The 19,365-nt window shown below is 57.4% G+C and overlaps 1 protein-coding gene across 10 annotated transcripts in view; it reads right to left on the bottom strand.

The window, feature by feature from the left end:
- Positions 1–19,365, bottom strand: part of PHRF1 (PHD and ring finger domains 1) — a 30,328-nt gene that overhangs the window by 8,657 nt on the left and 2,306 nt on the right. For 5 of the 10 annotated variants that reach the window (XM_023240255.2, XM_045039756.1, XM_023240254.2 and 2 more), the window contains 8 exons: positions 16,679–16,794; positions 16,173–16,292; positions 12,030–12,253; positions 9,165–9,248; positions 7,537–7,655; positions 4,104–4,201; positions 3,737–3,912; positions 2,740–2,869 (listed from right to left, as the gene is read on the bottom strand). In XM_023240255.2, coding sequence (XP_023096023.2) covers positions 2,740–2,869; positions 3,737–3,912; positions 4,104–4,201; positions 7,537–7,655; positions 9,165–9,248; positions 12,030–12,253; positions 16,173–16,292; positions 16,679–16,772 — 1,045 coding nt within the window. In that variant the 5' untranslated portion in view covers positions 16,773–16,794. The remainder of the gene's footprint in view (positions 1–2,739; positions 2,870–3,736; positions 3,913–4,103; positions 4,202–7,536; positions 7,656–9,164; positions 9,249–12,029; positions 12,254–16,172; positions 16,293–16,678; positions 16,795–19,365) is intronic. The other 5 variants (XM_045039758.1, XM_045039759.1, XM_045039757.1 and 2 more) reach the window with 2 other exon arrangements.

Consider the following 19,365-nt stretch of genomic DNA (forward strand, 5'->3'; position numbering starts at 1 on the left):
TCGTGATCGCTGCTGAGGAGGCTACTAGTCATGCGGTGGTTCTGAGAACTGGTCAATAAAGGAAACAAGCCAACGCCTTAAGTGCTTTGCCCACAAAAACCGCAGGAGTGGGAGGCAGCCAGTGCCAGGAGCAAAGGCTCTCTGCACCTTCCTCGGTGCGAGCGCGGGTCTGAGCAGAGCGCGGAGCGCAGAGACCGCAGCCAGGGAGCCCAGCAGTCACTGCTGCCCACCCCCCCGCCCCCTCCCCGGGCAGCTGGCAAACACAAAAGCAAAGAGCTAAGGACGCACAGCTCCACCAGCGGCCCGCGGTCTCTGCCCGCCGGGGAGCAGCGCGTACGGGCAACCCCACTAACAAGACGACACAGGGACACTTACCAGGCACAGCTGCTGGTGCAACGTGGATCTTGTTTGGCTCTGGATTCAAATATACTATTTTTAAAAATTCTACCTCACTTACGATACAATTAGAACCTTCAATACTAACAGATTAATGGGGTTAAGGAATTACTGTTCTCCTCCTCAGGTGCAACAGTGATACTGTGCTTAACTTAAAAAAAAGACATGGGGCACCTGGGTGGCTCGGTCAATTAAGCGTCCAACTTCGGCTCAGGTCATGATCTCACGGTTCGTGAGTTCAAGCCCCACGTCAGGCTCTGTGCTGACAACTCAGAGACTGGAATCTGCTTTGGATTCTGTGACCTCCTCTCTGTCCCTACCCTGCTCGCGCTGTCTCAAAAGCAAATAAACATTAAAAAAAATTTTTTTTTAAAAACGAAAGGAGAAAGAAAAGAAAAGAAGGAAGGAAGGAAGGAAAAGACAAGACACAAAGGCCGTGCTTCCAGGGCTCCTGGGAGGGAGCAGGTGAGTGAGGGAGAGGGAGGCCAGGCCAGGCTGGCTCCGTGGGGACTCCACTCGTTCGTCCCAATGTTTCCACCACTTTGGCAGAAGTCTATAAAAAGCATTAAAAAACTCACTAGCAAAGCCAACAAAAGAAAACCCAAACGGCAAAAAGGACCAGCGCAGCACAGATCTACGCAGCTGCCCGCACACAGGTAGAGTGCACGCCAGGGGCTCGGTGGTGTGCATGCGAGGGACGGAGGAGAACCCCTGCAGTCAGTCCTGCCTGCTCGGCGCTGGCACGACCCAGCCGGGACCCTGAGGCCACTGTCTAATGGAGAATCAGCGAGCAAGCGCGGTGCTGGCCCTGAGGAGTCGAGTTTCTAACACAAGGAGACACAGACGGGAGACACGAGGAACACCTCAGGGACGGTATGACCGTGGTGTGGATTCCCCAGCTCCAATAGCCGGGAGCGATGACCGACCCCTGGCAGAGAACTCGCATGGAGCTCAGTTTGCTATTGTGAGTCCTGCTCCGGCGGACAGGAGAGAGCATCCCCGAAAAAGGGGAGAGGCCACACGAGGCACGCAGACACAGGTGGCCACTCCAGCACAGCCCCAAGCAGGAAGCTGGGACAGCACCGGGTCTCCGCCCTGACGGTGGGGGACACAGGGCACGTCCAACACACACCGAGTCACAAGAAAGCTCACTGGCATGGCGAGGACACACGCCGCCCGGTCCCTGCGTGGGCGAGGACGCGCAGCACTCTGGTTCACAGACTGCCGACAGGGTACAAAGTGCTACGCGACCTGGGACGCACATCTACCCAATGAGCCGGCAGCCGGGTCCTGCGCTGACCCGAAATGAAACCCTGCCCACAGGAGACGGGTACTCGAACGGGCAGGACTTCGCGCCTTTGTCCTCCACGGCCGTGATCACAACACAAAGTCGACCCTGGACAGCAAACGGGACAAAGTGCGGCCTTTCCGTGTATGGGGGGGCAGACTTGGGGGGGGGGCTCCCTCAACAAGCAGAAGCCAGCCAGCCACTGGCACCCACAACCACACACGCTAAGCTGGAGCACATTCAGCACCTCACAAAGGTCTCGTTACGTGAAGTCTGAAAACACACCAAACTGACACCCAGTGCTGAGGAGGACAGCAGGGCTGCCTGGCGGGGCTGGGACGGGACCTGCCTGGGACGGGACCTGGCTGGCGGGGCTGGGACGGGAACCGGCTGGGACGGGACCCGCCTAGGACGGGACCCGGCTGGCGGGGCTGGGACCTGGCTGGAGGGGCTGGGACGGGCAGGGCCAAGCCAGCTGGACGTTACGTCTATCAAACCTGGAACCACACGGAGCGGACACACCACATTCTTATCTCGATGAAGTGGACTTTAAAGACCTCGGATCATAAGCCGTGAATAAGACAGGTGTCCGTGAGGCCGCACTGGTCACACGTGATGGAGAGAAGGAAAGGGGCCCCTGGGAGCACAGTGCTGACTGAAGAACGCACAGCTTGGAGACACGTGGCAAGAAAGCAATGAATTAATCATTGTAATTGCTCCCACACAGCAAAGTCCAGGACCGGGGTCTTCCTGATCTACTGTGGCATTTAGGGAAAAGAAAAGGCAATTCTGCCAAATTCTCCAGAAGCTTCCTAACCAACGACACGAAGGCCAAGCAGCCCCGACACGCACGCAGAGAGCACGGCCGCAGGGACCTCACCGCCCACAGTGGGCGTTCGCAAGGATGACGCGGACCAGACCCAGCTGGCCCACAAGACGTCCGTGTGCCACTTCTGCTACTTGAAAACCCAGGTGACGGCGGCAGGAGGGACTCCAGGGGAAGGCCCTGTGGGGCGAGCGTGCGGCCCTCGCCGAGCCAGCACACCCGGGCTTACCTGCTCTCCTCCTGCGTTTTGCGGGGGCTCGGGGCTCCACGGGGCGCTGGTACACGGCAGTGCTCAGACCGGCAGCGACAGCCTCAATGGTCTCATCCAGCAGAGAAGACATGAGGTACCGCGGGACATGCTACACGAGAAGGAGGGTGCCGTCAGCAAGGCGACTGCCCTCAGGCTGTTCATACCGCCCGCTGTGTCCCGTGAGGACTCTGGGCAGCCCTGCCGGGGAGCCCTCGAGGGTCAACCCTACACACGCCCCCGCCAGGCTAACCGCAAAAGCCAGACGGCCACCAAGAGCTTCCTGTGGGCACTACGGGGCCGGGCCGGGGCGGGGCGGGGGGGGGGGGGGGGGGGTGTGCTCCTGAGAAGCAAGTTCAGGGTGAGAATAAAGAGTGAGGGCCAGGCAGGCTGCAAGGAGCCAACGGCACAGCCAGTGCCAACGAGTCAGCACACCGTGCCGGTGCAGAGCCAGCCGGCACAGTCTGGGGACCGGAGAGAAGAGATCGAGGGACAGAGAGGAAAGAGCAGCCAGATGCAGGGCACCAGGTGGACACAGGAGCGGGTGATGGCGTGGGGCACCAGCCCCCACAAAGTCCTCCGCCCCTCCCCATCGGCTGATGCCCCCTTGGGTGAGCACGCCGACCTGTGACAGGCACTGCTGCCCCTGGTTGGTGCTGCTACAGACGGGGCGCACACCCGGAGGGAGGCTGGAAGGGTCGGCATGGGGCCCTCCCTGCAGGACTGTGGACTGGAAGAGACCAGCTCTCTGCTCCTGCTCCCTTGGGCCTGCCGGGCTCGGTTCCCCGCACGGCAGCCAGGACACGCCTGCAGGTGCACGCTGCTGCCCTCGCAGGCCCCACCCTGCCGTCCGCACCCCTCTGCTGTGCCCACCACCCAGAGCATTTGGGCAGCCAAGGTGCACCAAGACGGGGGCGGGCAGCACCCAGAGGGGCTGAACCAGGAGCAGCCTCGCAGCCACAGCGTCGTGCGCACCCACCTGGATTCTTCTGGCGGTGGAGATCCGATTCCGGTTCACGGTCTCTCGGACTCTCTCGCTCTGTCGTGTCCTGGCAATGGCACGGGTCCTCCCCACGTGAGGCCGAAGCCGGCTGGTGGTGGGCACCACGTCAGCCAAGATCAGGGAGACCTCCTCCTCACTCACGGGACCTGCATCTGGGAAGAAAGAAAACCCTGGACTGATGTGGGGCTGCCACGCCCCCATCCTGGCAGGGGGACTGAGTGGGAGGCGGGGGGCATCCCCCTGGAGCCTGGGCTGCCCTGCCGGAGAGCCCTGCAAGTTCTCCCACAAGACGAGAAGCCCCCCCGCCCCCCTCAGCACGCCCTGCCTGAGAAGGAAACATTACCAGCGGTGGGAGCAGCTCCAGGGGCAGCACATTCGGGACAGAACCACTCGTCCACTGGTACCTCCTGGAGAGGAGGGTCCAAACATTCCATGTGGTACCTACCGGAACACAAGGGTGGCAGACAAGCGTCAGTCTCCCTGCCGTAACTGAGTGAGCCACACAACAGTCATCCAAATGTGCCCAAGGCCGCCGTGCACCCTGCTATAGACTGGACTGTGTCCCCTGAAAGCAAACACTCAGTGTGACCATATTTGGAGATGGGGCCTCTGGGGAAGGGGGGAATTAAATGAGGTCATGAGGGTGGGCACCGTGGACCCAGGTCCTTAGGAAAGAGAGGGACCCCGAGCTCCCTCTCCCCAGCAGAGGGGACACCACAAGCACACAGCAAGAAGGTGCTGCTGGCAGCCTGGGTCGCCTCCCCAGAGCCTGACCCTGAGGCACCTGGAGCCCACCCAGAGGTGTGCTCAGAAGGGAGACAGCAGGCTGGTGATACTCCCGCAGTCCTTCCCGGGGGCATGCCGGGGATCTCTGCTCACCAAAAGGGGCCCTGACAGCCCCTGAACCCTGCAGGGGAGGCACGCTACGTGGACGGACCGAGCTAAGAAAGTGGCCACCTGACCCGGGCCACTGCGTCCTGTGGGGGCTCTGCCACTGACCGTGGCAGGGATCTGGCGCCTGCCTGTGGCTGGAGGCTCATCTCCGGTTAGCAGACATCAGCTTGCCCTCCCCCAACCCGGCTGTCACTCAGCAGCCCCGAGAGTTTCAAACGTTGACACCTTACACTTCATACTCCAGTCTGAGAAGCTCAGGGAAAAAGAAAGGTTCTGTCTGCTGAAAGCAAATGGAAATGTAGCCTAACCGTGGTTTTCCAGGTGCTTCAATCCAGTCTTCATGGAAAGCAGTTTGGGAGGAGTCACCGCTGGCATGGGCCACCTGCGCCAGCCTGCTCCAAACTTCATCCCAAGACCCCACACAGCCCCGAGCCAGGCAAAACCCCACGCGGACACCCTGCCCCAAAGACACGAGGGCAGACTCAACTCCGCTTACAGACCACGTACTGCTCACGGTGCTGGCACACGAGCAGCCAGGGACACAGAATTCCAGGTGGAAGCCCTCACTCCATGAACCCCTCGCCAGGACCTCACATGAGAACCGCAGGGATGGGGGTGAGGGGGCTCCTCCTAGAGTGTAACTCAGCCCAGCGTCAAGTCCTAGGGAGCACCCCAAAACCCCAAGTGGATTCCAGCCTCAGAAGATCCTCCCCTATGTGGTCTCGGGAACAAAATCTCACAAAGCATTCCAAGGATCCAACACGGGCCACCCTACGTTCTCCTCACACAAGCTCCAGGGCCTCAAGCAGAGGCCACTGGTGCGTGTGACGGGTGCCCAACCCGGCCAGCCTACGTCCAGCACAGTCACCCCACGGGGTAGACTCACACCCAGTGAGGGCCACAAGATGCCCACGAGGATGGGGGCATAGCTCCCGTGCCAGGCATGCTGCTCTGCCCAGCAGTCACAGCCCCCGAGAATGGACCGCCTACCCAGCAAGGACAGCTGTGGCTACGTGATGCGGTGATGTCAACTGTCTCCCTAGTGACTGCCCCTCTATGTTAAACAGAGAAGTTTAAAAAATCAGAGGTCCTCTCTGTCTTACTTCCTGTAACAACGAAAGGATGTGGCATGTTCCTGTTATCTACAGAAAACCTTACGACTCTATTTTCAGAAGAATAGTAATTTCAGACTTGATTTTTAAGTTAAAAAACAACCGTTAACGAAAACTGAGCAGACTGCAGGGGTGCCTGTGGGGCTCAGTCACCGAAGCATCTGACTTGGGCTCAGGTCAAGATCTCTCGGCTCATGGGTTCGAGCTCCACATCAGGCTCTGTGCTGACAGCTCAGAGCCTGGAGCCTGCTTCGGATTCTGTCTCTCCCTCTCTGTCCCTCTCCCACTCTCTCTCTCTCTCTCTCTCAAAAATAAAAAAAAAAAAAACATTAAAAAAACAAATTGAGCAGACTGCAAATATTAACAGCCTGAGAACGTTTGGACACGTAAGACCTACACTTAAAGAGCCGTAACGTTTAGCTCCATCAGCATCTTTTTGTAGAGTGCTGTCCGCAAGGCCAGCAGAAGACACCCAAGTTTAGCACTCGGCCGGGGGGCCGTGGGCTGCAGAGGCAGGGCTAGCGACAAGGGCCACGGGCAGGCCTTCTTCCCACCTCGAATGGCCTCTCCTGCAGCATCCAGCTGTCCTAGGCCCTTCCTTCACATGCCCAGAATGGCCACGAACACACCGGGAAAGGATCTGTTTTAGGTGTGAGCAGAGTTCTGAGGGCTAAGCTACCCTCTTGGCCCCAGGTCCCTACGAAACCACATTTCTTCAGCTTCCTGCTTGCACTCAGTCCCATCAGTAAATTAGCACAGGGACAGCAAGAGCAGGGCGCTGGCTCTGTCACCCAAGGCAGCACTCTCCTGTCTGCCAGACTCACAGCCACCAGTGAGCGGGGGCCGTCAGACCAGGCGACTCCCAGAGACCCCACGCTGGAGCACTGACCCAGCACGCGCACAGGCAGAGCCTCGCAAGAAGGGAGACCAGACCGCGCGTATCTGAGCCTAGCAGGTGGGACTGGAGAGGGAGGCCCCTGGGAGGTGCCTCAGGAAGACAAAACGCACAGCACATGGCATCTGTCTGGGGGAGGAAGGCACCCGGAAGGTGGGCTCCGGTCAGCGGTCAAAGGGAATAAACTCTGCGCCTCCAGAGCCAGCTCTGGGCCCACCAGGGCTTGACACTTCCTACCTCCTGCTGCTTCTCAGTCCAGGCCTCAAAGGAGCTACCTGTTACCCAAGAGAAAGTTCCAAACCTGCCAGCCTCACGGGATTCTCTGCCACTCGTGCCCCAAAGGAGAAGTTTCTGTAGCCCTCTCACCACAGCCTGGTGGCAGAAAAATCCCTTAGACACCCAGCAATGCCTCCTGTGCTGGAAGGAGGCCCAAGAAAGGCTCCCAGGAGCCAGGGCCTGCTGGACACAGGGTCACCTGCCCTCACAGAAAACAGGGCTCCTGCACAAGCCCTTCCCTGGGCCGCCAGCCCCAATCTCTCACATGCCCCTCACCTTTTCGCAGTCTCGATGCGTCACGTGCATCTTTGTGAGTCTCCTTAGAATATCTTGGGGGAACGGGTAGAGGATATAAATATAGCGGGAATAAAAGAGCCTGGGAGACCTGCTGGTTACCCACCAGCGGCCTGGGATTCAGCGTTCTGAATACCGGGGGGCGTGGTCCCCCTGAGCATCACAGAGAAGATCTGTGGGTACGAAGCACAGAAGCAGCCCTGCAGGACTTCCCTCTAACACATTAACACTCCAGTCTCAGAGGCTGGGCTCGGCAGGGACCGGGGCACGAAGGCCTCGTCTGCCTCGGAAGCCGCCGTGCTCACCCTGCGTCACAGCCGTCGCAGAGAAGCAGCCGGTCCTCCCGGTCGCTCCTGCCACACACTTCACAAAAGGTGGGGTCTTCCTCCTCATCCCGGCCGGCTCTGGCGTTTTCCACAGGAATCTGAAACAGAGAAGCCCCGCTGGTCAGCGACAAGCGGAGCCCAAATCCGAGGCGCGGCTGCCGGGCCGGTGCAGAGCACACTGAGCCGCCTCGCGACACGCACGCAGGCTCCGTGGGCCCGGAGGCTCTGGGGCAAAGTGCACACGGCAACCACGTGCAGGCAGTTAGCCAAGAGAAACAGCGAACCCAACGGAAAACAAAGGACGACCCATGGAAAGGTCCCGCAGACCAAGCAGGTGGGGACACCCAGGGCAGCGGCGCTGGAGACATGAAGAGGGAAGAGAATAAAAGCCGGAGGCCTTCATTCTCTCGAGAACCGTGGCTGTGGCGGTCAAGTGCGCTGCTGCGCCGTGGCAGCGGTGGTCACAGCTGCGCATGGAGAACAGCCCACTACGGGCAGGCGAGGAGGCGCGACCACCAAGACTCCGTGATCCAGGGCCTGAGACGCACAGGGTGTTCTGACGCTTCCTTCCCCTGCCCGTCTCCCCGCGCCCCGGAACAACACGGCCTCCGCGCTTCTCTCCGTCCGTCCGCGTCAGCACCCCCAGGTCACACACCCCACCGCTCACTTGCCCTTTACTTCGGGGCCAGGATGGGACTCGGGGGCCTCCCCAGCCTCCGGCATCGTCTGCACTGGACTTGGAGTCACTCTCCGATCTTCCCCAACTGCACTAGCCGGTGTGCCCCCCGGACTCCCCACCCCCCAGGTCCCCACACACACAGGAAGGGCTTGGGGACATGCACTTGGGTGGCAGATGCTCCAGGTAGGTGAGGACCGGCTACACGGAAACGGAGGCCCCGGTTCCAGGGAAGGAGGACAGTGTCTGGGACAGGTGACGGGGGCCCGAACGAGCAGAAGCAGAGCCGCCACCTCCAGCCCAGCACTGTGCCCACGAGAAATCTGCACACGAAGAGCCAAGTCCCCGCGCATCTATGGCTTTGTGCGCCACGTAAATAAAACGGCAGGTCTATGGCTAGCTGCACGACACACGTCGAAGGCGGGTCCTCGAGTCTCTGTAACGTTTCTCCTCAGCAACAGAAGACGTTAACAGGCCCTTCAAGCCTCTCACGAGCAGACGAGCCAAAGAACAAAGGAGAACCACTTCCTGTCCCCAGCCCCCTGGCACACGGCCCCGCCCCGGCCCAGCACCAGCAGATGCGTGGTCCCGAGACAGCAGGCGTCCTCTCCCAGGTCTGGCCTCCCCCGTGGCTGTCGTGGCCGAAGAGAAGCTGTGAGCTGTAGAGAAGGCTTGTGGGAGCGGGGGAGAGGAAGTGCGAGGGACACGCCAGCTGCACCGCCCACAGCACGCGGGCCCGTCGACAAGACAGCACACCCCTCTGGCCGCTGCTCGCGCTCTAGACACTTCTGCGGGTTTCTCAAAAGCACTTAACCAGTATTTACTCACTTCAGGAAAGCAAATCAGCTTGTGAGCGCACGTTCTCCCATTAGACAGGGACCAACATGATAAGGTGTGGGGAGGGGCCCTCTAGCACAGCATCTGCACTTACCTTCTTCAAGATTTTACCGCCAAACCGAGCTCGAATACAGATACATTTAAATATAGTTCGATCGACTGGACAGGAATTGGCATTCTGTAAGAAATAAAAATTGCATCGGGATCCTATAGGATCGTTTTCACGATTAATACCACATTCAAAATAAAACATTCCCTTAGAAGCGAGAACTTCGTCTTACACTGAAAATCTACTTTCTACGGTCCACGTGCCCCGTGCCGAGTGGCTGGGAGCACAGCAGCGAAGCCAAAAGACAAACCTCCACCGTGCAGGGCTGCTCTCCTCCTGGGGAGGAGGGAAGGCAGGCTAGCTGTGAGCGCACACGTAACATGCACGCACGTATGCGCACACACGCGCACGCGTGGCACGCACGTGCTAAATGCTAGGCACAAAGCGGGATGGGGGCCTTCCTGGGCTGGCCTCCAGCCAGGCCAGCCAGGATGCTGGCCATTTCTGCGTCCCCTACCCCCTGGGCCGCGGTTCTCCGCGTGCACGAGGTTGCTCAACATCTGTTTCTTAGTAAATGCTGGTATTTCTTCACATAGTGTGGCCGGCTGCCCATCAAATGTGACAAATGTTTCTTCTTTGCTAATACGGTTTGGACACGTAGAAGTTTGTTTTAAAATACCTCTATCGTGCAGATCATACCCAACAACATGCACTCGAAACCTGACAAATTGACATCTGTGTGGTCAGCACCCAAGCCCTCCAGCCCCTCCCACCCACCCCTGCTCCGTCCCCTGGGGCTCCAGATGCCTGCCCTCAGGACCGGGACTCCAGCAGCACACGCCCACTCTTCACCAGCAGGTGCGTCCGAACGGTCGCCGGTGGTCGCCGGTTCCCGTGCCGTGTCCCACGCGGCGGGTAAAGACAAGCCGCCCACCCACCCGAGCAGGGTCTGCGCAGACGGACTCCCATCCTCTCGCCAGCTCACAGGGCAACGGTGCATGAGCCACGTGGCTGGACACGTTACACCACCTCCACTCTGGGAGGTCCAGAGGCTCCCATCCTCCCGGGTCTCTGGTCTACACTGCGCTAAGCCTCCTTCCCTGTCCCGACAGTTCCCGCATTTTCCCACGAAGGCTTCAGAGCACCACTTGCTAACTTCCAATCCTGGGGGGGGGGCACGAGCGGGCCCCCTTCCTCTCCATCTCTCCCACATGCCTGGAGAGCCCCGCTCCCCGCAGTGTGAGACGCTACCTGTTTGCCGTGTGTGGTTGTCCCTACGAGTCCCCGCCACGCTCCCGGGGCCTGGTCTCCATTCCCGGACCAACCTGGTATACTCACCGGAGTTGTACAGATCCTAACAGCCGGCACGCGACTGCCCTTTTTCAAAAGGACTGCCAATTCTTGGCATTTGCTTTCTCTCCTCTATGAATCTCACGGCCCTGCTAGGCCCTGATGCTCTGGTTAGGGTGGCAATGAACTTGTACATGACTGCCATCTCTCTGAGGTGGGATTTCCCTTCCAGAAAGTGCTTTCTTCAGTCAGTCTCAAAGGTTTTAGAAAACCTCTCTAAAGGTCTCACGTGTCTTTTCAGGACTTACTTCTACGTATACTGTAACTTTTAATCTGTATTAATCTTGTGTCTGGCAATCTTGCCGAACTCCACGTTACAGCAGCTCCTCGGTAAGATATCTGTATCGATAACTTACTACTTGCAAACGATAATTTCTCCTACGTGACACTTACACCTTTGTTTTCTCCTCACACTATTCCAGTACAACACCGACTAGGAGACAACCACCACCTGGTGGTGTTCCTCCATTTCCAAGGCTCTGCCCGCCACAAAAACCTAAACCTTGATCTGACGTGTGCTATGGATCCAGCGCCACAGAGCAGGAACTAGTGGCATCAGGACGGGGAAGCCCTCCATCGACAGACACCACAGGGAGCCAGCAGCCGCGTGGCCATGCGGACGGGTCACACAAACTCCCGCTGGAGACGCTCTGAGCTCTCTGGGAAAACGGGGAGCAGGGCTGGGGCTAGAGGCTCCGGTGCTGCTGTTAATCTCGCTGAGGTGGTGGCATGGAGCTCTGCCACCCTCACACTCCGTCCATGTTGGTGAACTTACAGGGGAGGGGGGAGAGGATGAGACAAAACACGGAAAGCAGACTTAACGGTTCCTGAAGATGGGGGTGGGGGGCCCACACCGCTCCTCCTGTACCGTTCTACTTCTTTGAAATGTCTCACGGTAGAAAGTTTAATACAAGGGGGCTCCTGCTTCTAAAATTCATCACGAAATACACCGTGTCTTTCTGGTAAATTCCCTTCAACTGTTTCAAGGATGGCTCCCTTCACTGCCGGTTATGACTCACTGCCAAACTGAATCGCGTGCTTTCTCTGCCTCTTTGAGATGACCCCACCTTGTGAGACTACAGCATACTAGGCTGACTCTGCTGGCCACACACTGCGCCCAGGTCATTCAGGATTTCTGCAGACAGGTCCCCCAGGGATACCAACCCATAAATAATCCTCCTCATCCAATGACCCACAGTGAGCTTTATCAGCAACCCCAACGGCACACCAACAAAGCAAAGACCGGTCTAGGACCCAACCCTGTGGCCCCAATTTCTACTGTAGGGGAGAGAGAAGCGCCAGCAAAAGGCTAGCAACTGACAGGGTCACTTGCAAGTGGACAGAGGGGGGTGCCCGGGTGGTTCGGTCGGTTGAGCCTGACTCTCGATGTCGGCTCAGACCACGATCTCATAGTTCGTGGGCTGTGCTAACAGCACAGAGCCTGCCTGGGGCTCTCACTCTCCCCCCCTCTCTGCTCCTCTCCCATAAATAAACTTAATGAAAACAAAAAGTCAACGGAGAGAGGCCATCCTGAAGGAAGAACCTCAGAGCCTCGCTCACCTTCGACCATTCCACAATACAGTCCAGGCAGAAATAATGGGCACAGTTCTCCGGTGTCCCCAGGGCCTGGTCCCGGAAAGCATTGAGACAAATCGGGCAGCTCTCGGAATCGTCATCAGAATTAAATGCGCCATTGGCTTCCAACGTCCCCTGAGTATCCGCCACGGCCACTAACGTTTCCAAGCCTCCTCCTTCTCTTCCTTCTTCTTCAGAATCTTCAGAACCTTGAGAAAGAAGGAGCACAACTTTGTGAGCCGGGACACTGGAAGCACGCAGCCCACGACTGCACTCAGGAAAGTGTGTTTCCAAACCCCACACTCAAGGGACAGATCCCTTTCCTGCAGCCCTGCCCAGTGTAACCATCCCCGAGCACCTCACCCTGAAGCTGTGTCCAAGCTAAGGGGATGTGACACTGGCTGAGTGGCCATACCAGCTCCTCTAGCCCCCACCTGGAGGCAGAATCAGAACCTCACGATCAGGGCAGGTCCCAGGGGCCACCCCCTTCTGACAACTGGGTTCCCTGCGTGGCCCTGCTCGGCACAGCAGCCTCCAGACGGCGCCACGTGACCCCAAAACCCTTCTCAAAACATGATGTTAACAAGCCATCTGTCTCCGGGCGACACCTCTCTTACAGCTCTCGTTTTTCTTTCTTTGGGGATGTAGGGAACATAGATCCCTAACTAGGCAATTTGGCCACAACAGTTCTGATCAGTTTCTGAGAAGTTCTAAGGCTGGGACTTGACCAGGAGAAAAGGAGACACTTTGAGTTCAGCACAGCAGTTGACACATGTGTTTAGTTTTCTCTCCCTCCCAAATTCCACTAAAATAGAGACCCGAATTCACTTGCACCAGAGGTGTGGCAGGCAGGGTCCTCACGAGCCCCAGCACTCCTCCCCATCCAATCCACTGAAGTGTGGACAGACCAAGTGACTCAATTCCCTCTGCATGGCGGAGGGAACAATCCCTGGGGGCTCAAACTATTCAGGTGACTCCTCTAACAGCCATGCTCCCCAGATGGTTGCAGAGAAAGAAGTCAGGGGGATGTGCTCCCGCGGCTGACATGACGTGCCGTGCGGACGGTGAGGACAGTCTCCGGCCGGCAGCCGGCCAGCAGTCAGGACCTCAGCCCTACCCCCGCAAGGATCTGGATCCTGCCAACAAGCAGTGACCCCAGTGGAGGACCCTGAACCTCAGACAGGAATCGTGGCCCTGTGACCCCTTGATGTCAGCTGGTGAGACCTGCGCGAAGGACCAGCAACCCACACCTGGACAGCTGGCCCCGCAAACACGGAGACAGTGAGCGCCCTGTCCTGAGCTGCCAGGTTGGTGACGATTCGTTACACGGCAAGGAAAAAAAAGAAAAGAAACTAATGAAATTGGCACGTACAAAATTTTGGAAAAGGCCAGGCAGAAAGCTGCGTGAACACGGGACTTTGCTCTGCTTTCCTGCTTTGCTGGAAAGGGCCAAGGAAGCAGAAGCAGGTCAAAGCCAGGTGACCAGGCTCTTCCTACTGAATTCCGAAAGGCAAAGAACTGTCCACCTGAGGGCCACCTGGGCCTTGTGCAGCACCTCGGCTCACAGAGCAATGCCTCCGAAGTCTCTGAGGGACAGTGACCAGCACTGATGAGGGTGGACACTCGTGCAGATGCGTGAGGCCCCGACTCATCTACCTCTGCCCACCCCTTCTCAGGGGCTGCTGGAGGTGCTCCTGACCAGTCGGGGGGGGCAAACCGAGGACAGTGCAGATGAGGGTGCCAGCCTGGCTTGGCAGTGGGCAGTGGGCCTGAAAACCCGAGTGCTGAGGAACACAGGGTCCCGGAGAAGGGCATGGTCCCCGCTGGAGGAGACTGGAGTGGCCCAGGGCCGTGCCCGGAGCCGGCCACCGTGACTCACACTCCCTCGTCCACGACGGCTCCCTGCAGCGCTCCCTGTGGCGCTCGTGAGCGCGCAGCCTGGGGAGCGGGGGCAGGCCACACGCAGATCAGAGCCCTAAGTCCTCAGGTTTTATGGTAAGACTTAAGCAGATAATACTTAAATTGGAAACTCAGCAGACAGCAGTCAAGCGGTTTTCAGGAACAAACACTAGAGCAAGAAAAGCAACAAGTAGAAAAAGCACCCCTGGGAAGGGCCAGGCCTAAAGGGGTGCAGGAAGTGCCCTTGTAGGAAACTCCCTTCTCAAGGTCTGACCACACTTCCCACACGGCACCTCTTTCGCTTCAAAGACCGAAGGGCACACGATCACGCTTCCAGGCCCGCCAGCCACGCCCAGGGCCCCGCGGCCTCCCTTCCTGGGGCTCCTCGCCACCTGCAGGCTCCGGTCCCGCATCTCCTTCTCTCCTGTCCTTCAGATCACAGCTTAGACGGGGCCTCTCTGGAAGTCTCTTGCTTCTCCAGGGCCATAGAGCGCCCTTCCCGCGACACCCCTGCACACCCACTCTTGACACGTATTACCCTTATTATAACTACTTCTTTGTGCCACTGTATCTGCTGCTAAGTGGTGAGCTCAGGAGCAGCAGGGACCCCAGCCGAGCTGGCTCCTGCGCTCCCTCGGGCCCTGCCCAGATTCTCTGGCATCCAACAGGCCCTCAGACCTTTGCTCGAGGGAGGATGTCTTCTGGCTTCAGCCCTGCCAGCGCCGACTGTCTGTGCCTGAGACCGACGCCCCGACTCAATCTTGGGGAACATGCAGAAGAGCAGTAGTCGTGACCTGCAAACTCGGGCAGGATCTCATATCCCTGTGTACAGGATTCAACACCTAACTCTGGGGGCGCCTGGGTGGCCCAGTCGATTGAGTGTACCACTCTTGATTTCAGCTCAGGTCATGATCTCGCTCCCAGTTTGTGTGTTTGAGTCCTGCGTCTGGGCTCCGCCCTCTCTCTGCCCCTCCCCCACTAGCGCTCTGCTCTCTCCGGAAAAAAATAAAACTTATTAAAAAAATCTAACTCTGGGGGGCGCCTGGGTGGCTCAGTCGGTTAAGCGTCCGACTTTGGCTCAGGTCATGATCTCATGGTTTGTGAGTTCGAGCCCCACGTCAGGCTCTGTGCTGACAGCTCAGAGCCTGGAGCCTGCTTCAGATTCTGTGTCTCCCTCTCTCTCTGACCCTCCCCCGTTCATGCTCTGTCTCTCTCTGTCTCAAAAATAAATAAAAATTAAAAAAAAAAATCTAATCCTGGAAGAATAGGTCACCAACACACACAAAGTTGCAAACTCACACTGGCTCATGCCACTTCAGTCCTGGTCCCTCATGAGCACTGTCGCAAACATGAAAGGTTCCCTTTCTGGAACATTCTAACACTGATAACCACGGGAGCCAGAGTCAAATACACAGATCATGGTATTTGCTTTAAGACCATGCCTCTCCTGACTTCATGACTATGCCAGAAGGAAAGCAGCCATGAGCCAAACTTCCAAAGTCCAGCACCCTGTCAGCAGAGGGCCACACGTGCCCTCTCTCAGAGGAAGGTGATCACAGCTGGTCTTGGACAGGGTAGTCCGGCCTGGGGCCCTTGCAGGCCATGCACAGCCAGGGCAGCTAGGAGGGACAGCGAAGGAGGCGCTGTCAGCCTAACCAGAGTCGCTTCAAGCAACGTTCCCTGCGCAGCAGCTGAAGGGCACAAATGCCAACCAGGAAACCCGCGCTGTGAATTCCTCAATGAAGTCATCTCCTGCGTTTGCCAGCGCTCTCGGGCTCTGGTCAGAACGAGAACAAACCACAGATGACGCCACTGACCTGTTGAGAGTCCTGGCCAGGTGGCCCCGGGCCAGCGAACCTCAGCTAGGCTAACCCTGCCCTGTACCTGCGGGTGTGGGAGCTGGGGCCACGAAGTGCACCGCCCCCCCGTGTGCTCGTCCTGGAAAGACCCCACTTCGTGATGCTCCACCCTCTTAGACATTTGAGTCTCCTGCCGTCACCAGGGAAGAGGCCTGCGAGGCTGTGTCGTCAAACTGAACTCTTGACGCAGAGGATGACAACCAAAGCGAGGGCTCGCCTTAGGGGACTGCCAGGCCCGACGAGCGGCCGAGGAGCCTCTTCGTAATTTCTACGGCCCTCAGCGGGCTCCACTAACAACGCTGGGTGAACTGTTGTCCCTGCCCCTGCAAGAGGAAATACCAGGAAGCCATTCAGACGCTAGCGCTCTCACCGGACTGGTCCTCCAGACCGCCCTCCTCGTCCTCTCCGTCGTCCTCTCCGTCGGTGCTGTAGCTGCGCTCACTGGCCGTGTCATCCTCAGAGCTGCCACTGCTGCCGTCACCGCTGTCTTCTAAGGCGAAAGAGACGAAGACACAAGCCCAGGGGAAGTGTCACACAATCAAGGCAGCAAAAGGCCAGGGCTGGCTCAGAGCTGCACGGAGGTGCTCCAGGCACCAGCCAAAGCATAGCTGCCCAGGTGGGGCTGGGGAAGGTGGGCTGGAAGGGGACAGATGCAGGGAAAGCACATTCTTCCCCACTAGCATCTATCCCGACACAAATAAAATGTATCACTAACCAACTTAAAAGCAAAGAGTAACTTTTTAACAAAGACTGAGAGTTGAAATTAACACCAGTAAACAACCCTCCAGAGGGAACTCCAGCTTTTCCCAGAGCCACCAACGCCAGCTCCAACACCCGTTGGCCCACCTCCGGGGGAGAAGTGGGGGACCTGCTCACCAGCGCTGCTGGCCAGGACAGCAGGGTTGAGTCGCGAGCGTCCATCTGGCCCTGGGCTTCGGTCCACAAGCTCATCCAGGCTGTCGTCATCCATCGCTAGACATTGGCGTTTGGCTCTGAAATTAACCAAAGTCAGGTAATTCCTAACTGTCCCAGGATGCAACACTCCCCCCATCTGCAAACCCAACAGTCACTCCAGTGTGACGTGTTCATCTGTAAGACACGAGGCCAAGCCGTGAGATATAGAACAAACACAACAACTCTAGGGGCGCGTGGGGGTGCTCAGTGGCCTGGGCGTCCCACCCTTGATTTCGATTTCCGCTCGGGTCATGATCCCAGGGTGGTGGGACGCCCGGCATGAAGGTTCTGCTTAAGGTTCTCTCTCAAATTAAAAACAAAAACAAAGAAACAAAGCAATTCTAACCACAAAGCTGTGCATACGTATAAAAAAAGATAACGATTCCCATCTACAGAGTGATGTTCAAAGTCAAATCTCAATTTATAATGGACCTAATTTAGCTCAGTCTGGCAACATTTTTCTTCAGTCAGGCACCCACGACACCTTAACACTCCTGAAGAATCCTGACACCGGGCACGAATGAAATGGCTTATCACAAGCTGAGGCAAAGCGGGGTTTTTGATGCAGGGGGGTGGGAGGTGCCAGAAGGGCCTAGGTGACTAACAAAACCCCCTCCCTGCATCCCCTGCCATGTCACTCTCAGCCACAGCTGGCCAGCCCAACCTCGGCTCACCAGACCACCGCTGGGAGGCTGCGGGTCAGCCGGGGCTGCTCTGACCTCACCCCGAGAGCATCCACAGGGCACTGGCGAGACGCAACCGCCCAAGAGCAGCACGGAGTGCGGAGGTCGGGCTCCACCACTCAGCCACCATGGCCACTTGCTCTCGGGCTCTTGATCTCCAAGTGGGGACACCTGTCCTGCCTACTCTGCAAGACCGCTGCAAAGATGACACAGAAGACGGAGACAAACGACCTTGCAAACGCAGAAGACACAATCCACCTCCTTCACCAGGCCTCCAACTTTGGAGCCCAAATAAGGGCTCCTTTCTCAACAACACACTCACCTCGTCTCCCAGATGACTCTTGGAGGACACACTTAACTAAGACGTAATGAAGAAAACCCTCTCCGTGCACAGTGTGCTTTGGGCCAAGTCCACTCTCCACGGTCAGAGGAAAGGGGTCGCCCAAAAGACCAGAAGGCAGAGGGGCAAAGCAGGAAGCTGGGTTAGGCCAGCATGCCCGAGCGCCAGGCAAGGTTCTCGTTCGCGGATCCCACGTGCAGGTTTCTCTCCCACGGGCCATGGGCCACCCGCCAAGAGCTTCACACGCACCATGGCACCCAGGAGAGGGGCTATCACCACCACCTTTGTACAGATGCTCCCAGAGAACAATCTCCTGGTGGGGCTAAGGTCAGGTTCAGATTCCAGAGTGCCTACCTAGCTTCCCTAACAAAGCCCCAGATCCTAGGGGCGCCTGGGTGGCTCAGTCGGTTAAGCATTCGACTTTGGCTCAGGTCATGATCTCGTGGTTTGTGAGTTCAAGACCTGTGTCGGGCTCTGTGCTGACAGCCTGGAGCCTGCTTAGGATTCTGTGTCTCCCTCTCCCTCTGCTCCTCTTCTGTTCATGCTCGCTCTCTCTCAAAAATAAATAAACTCAAAAAAAATTTTTTAAACAAAGCCCCAGATTCTAGGATGACGTTTCCTAAAACAGTGAGGGCATGTTAACGTGATGAAACTGTCAACTGCCTTATATTGCTTCCACCTGAAAATAATGCATTAAGAGATGGTTTTGTGGAGTTATTACCCCCCTAAAGCTACCACCTTTCTCGTACTTAGTGCTCTAAGGTTAAGAAAATGAGCCATACTCAGTCGGTTGAGTGTCCGACTTCGGCTCAGGTCATGATCTCAGGGTTTGTGAGTTTGAGCCCCGCGTCCGGCTGTGTGCTGACAGCTCGAAGCCTGGAGCCTGCTTCGGATTCTGTGTCTCCCTCTCTCTCTGCCCCTCCTCTGCTTGTGCTCTGTCGCTGTCTCTGTCTCTCAAAAATATATAAACGTTAAGAAAAAAATTAAAAGAAAAAAAACAGAAAGAAATGGCCACAGTCCCACTCAACAAAGGGTCTGGTCTGCACCCTCGGTGCTTGGTGACTCAGCAACACAGCAGGGACCCAGCCTGTCCTACAAGTCCTGGCTGTGACTCCTGCTAGAGGCACACAGACTATGGGGGCACGACATGCCACAGACCTTCCAGGAGAATGACACTTCTGTGGGCACAATGGCTTCAGGGCTCAGGGAAGAGGGCCTAGAACGCTCTGGCCACTGTCGTGAGCGTTCCCACACGTGGATTCCACAAAGTCATCCTGGGACAGCTGCTCCAGTACCTACCCCGCCCCTGCTGTGTGCAGCACACTTTCTTGCCCCACAAGGGGGTGAATACAGCTCACCCTCAAACCACACGGGTTTGAAGGACACCGGGCCATTTACACGTGACAGTTTTGGATAAGTACCATACTACAAATGTGCTCTCCTTCCTCAGGATTTCCTTGGCAGCATTTTTTTCTCTAACTTACTTTATAAGAACATGACCTGTGACATACACAAAACACGTGTCACCCAGTGGTTTCTGTCATCGGTAAGGCTTCCAGTCAACAGCAGACTATTGACAATAAAGT

The sequence above is a fragment of the Felis catus genome, chromosome D1 (genome assembly GCF_018350175.1).
Source record: "Felis catus isolate Fca126 chromosome D1, F.catus_Fca126_mat1.0, whole genome shotgun sequence".
NCBI classification, from domain to species: Eukaryota; Metazoa; Chordata; class Mammalia; order Carnivora; family Felidae; genus Felis; species Felis catus.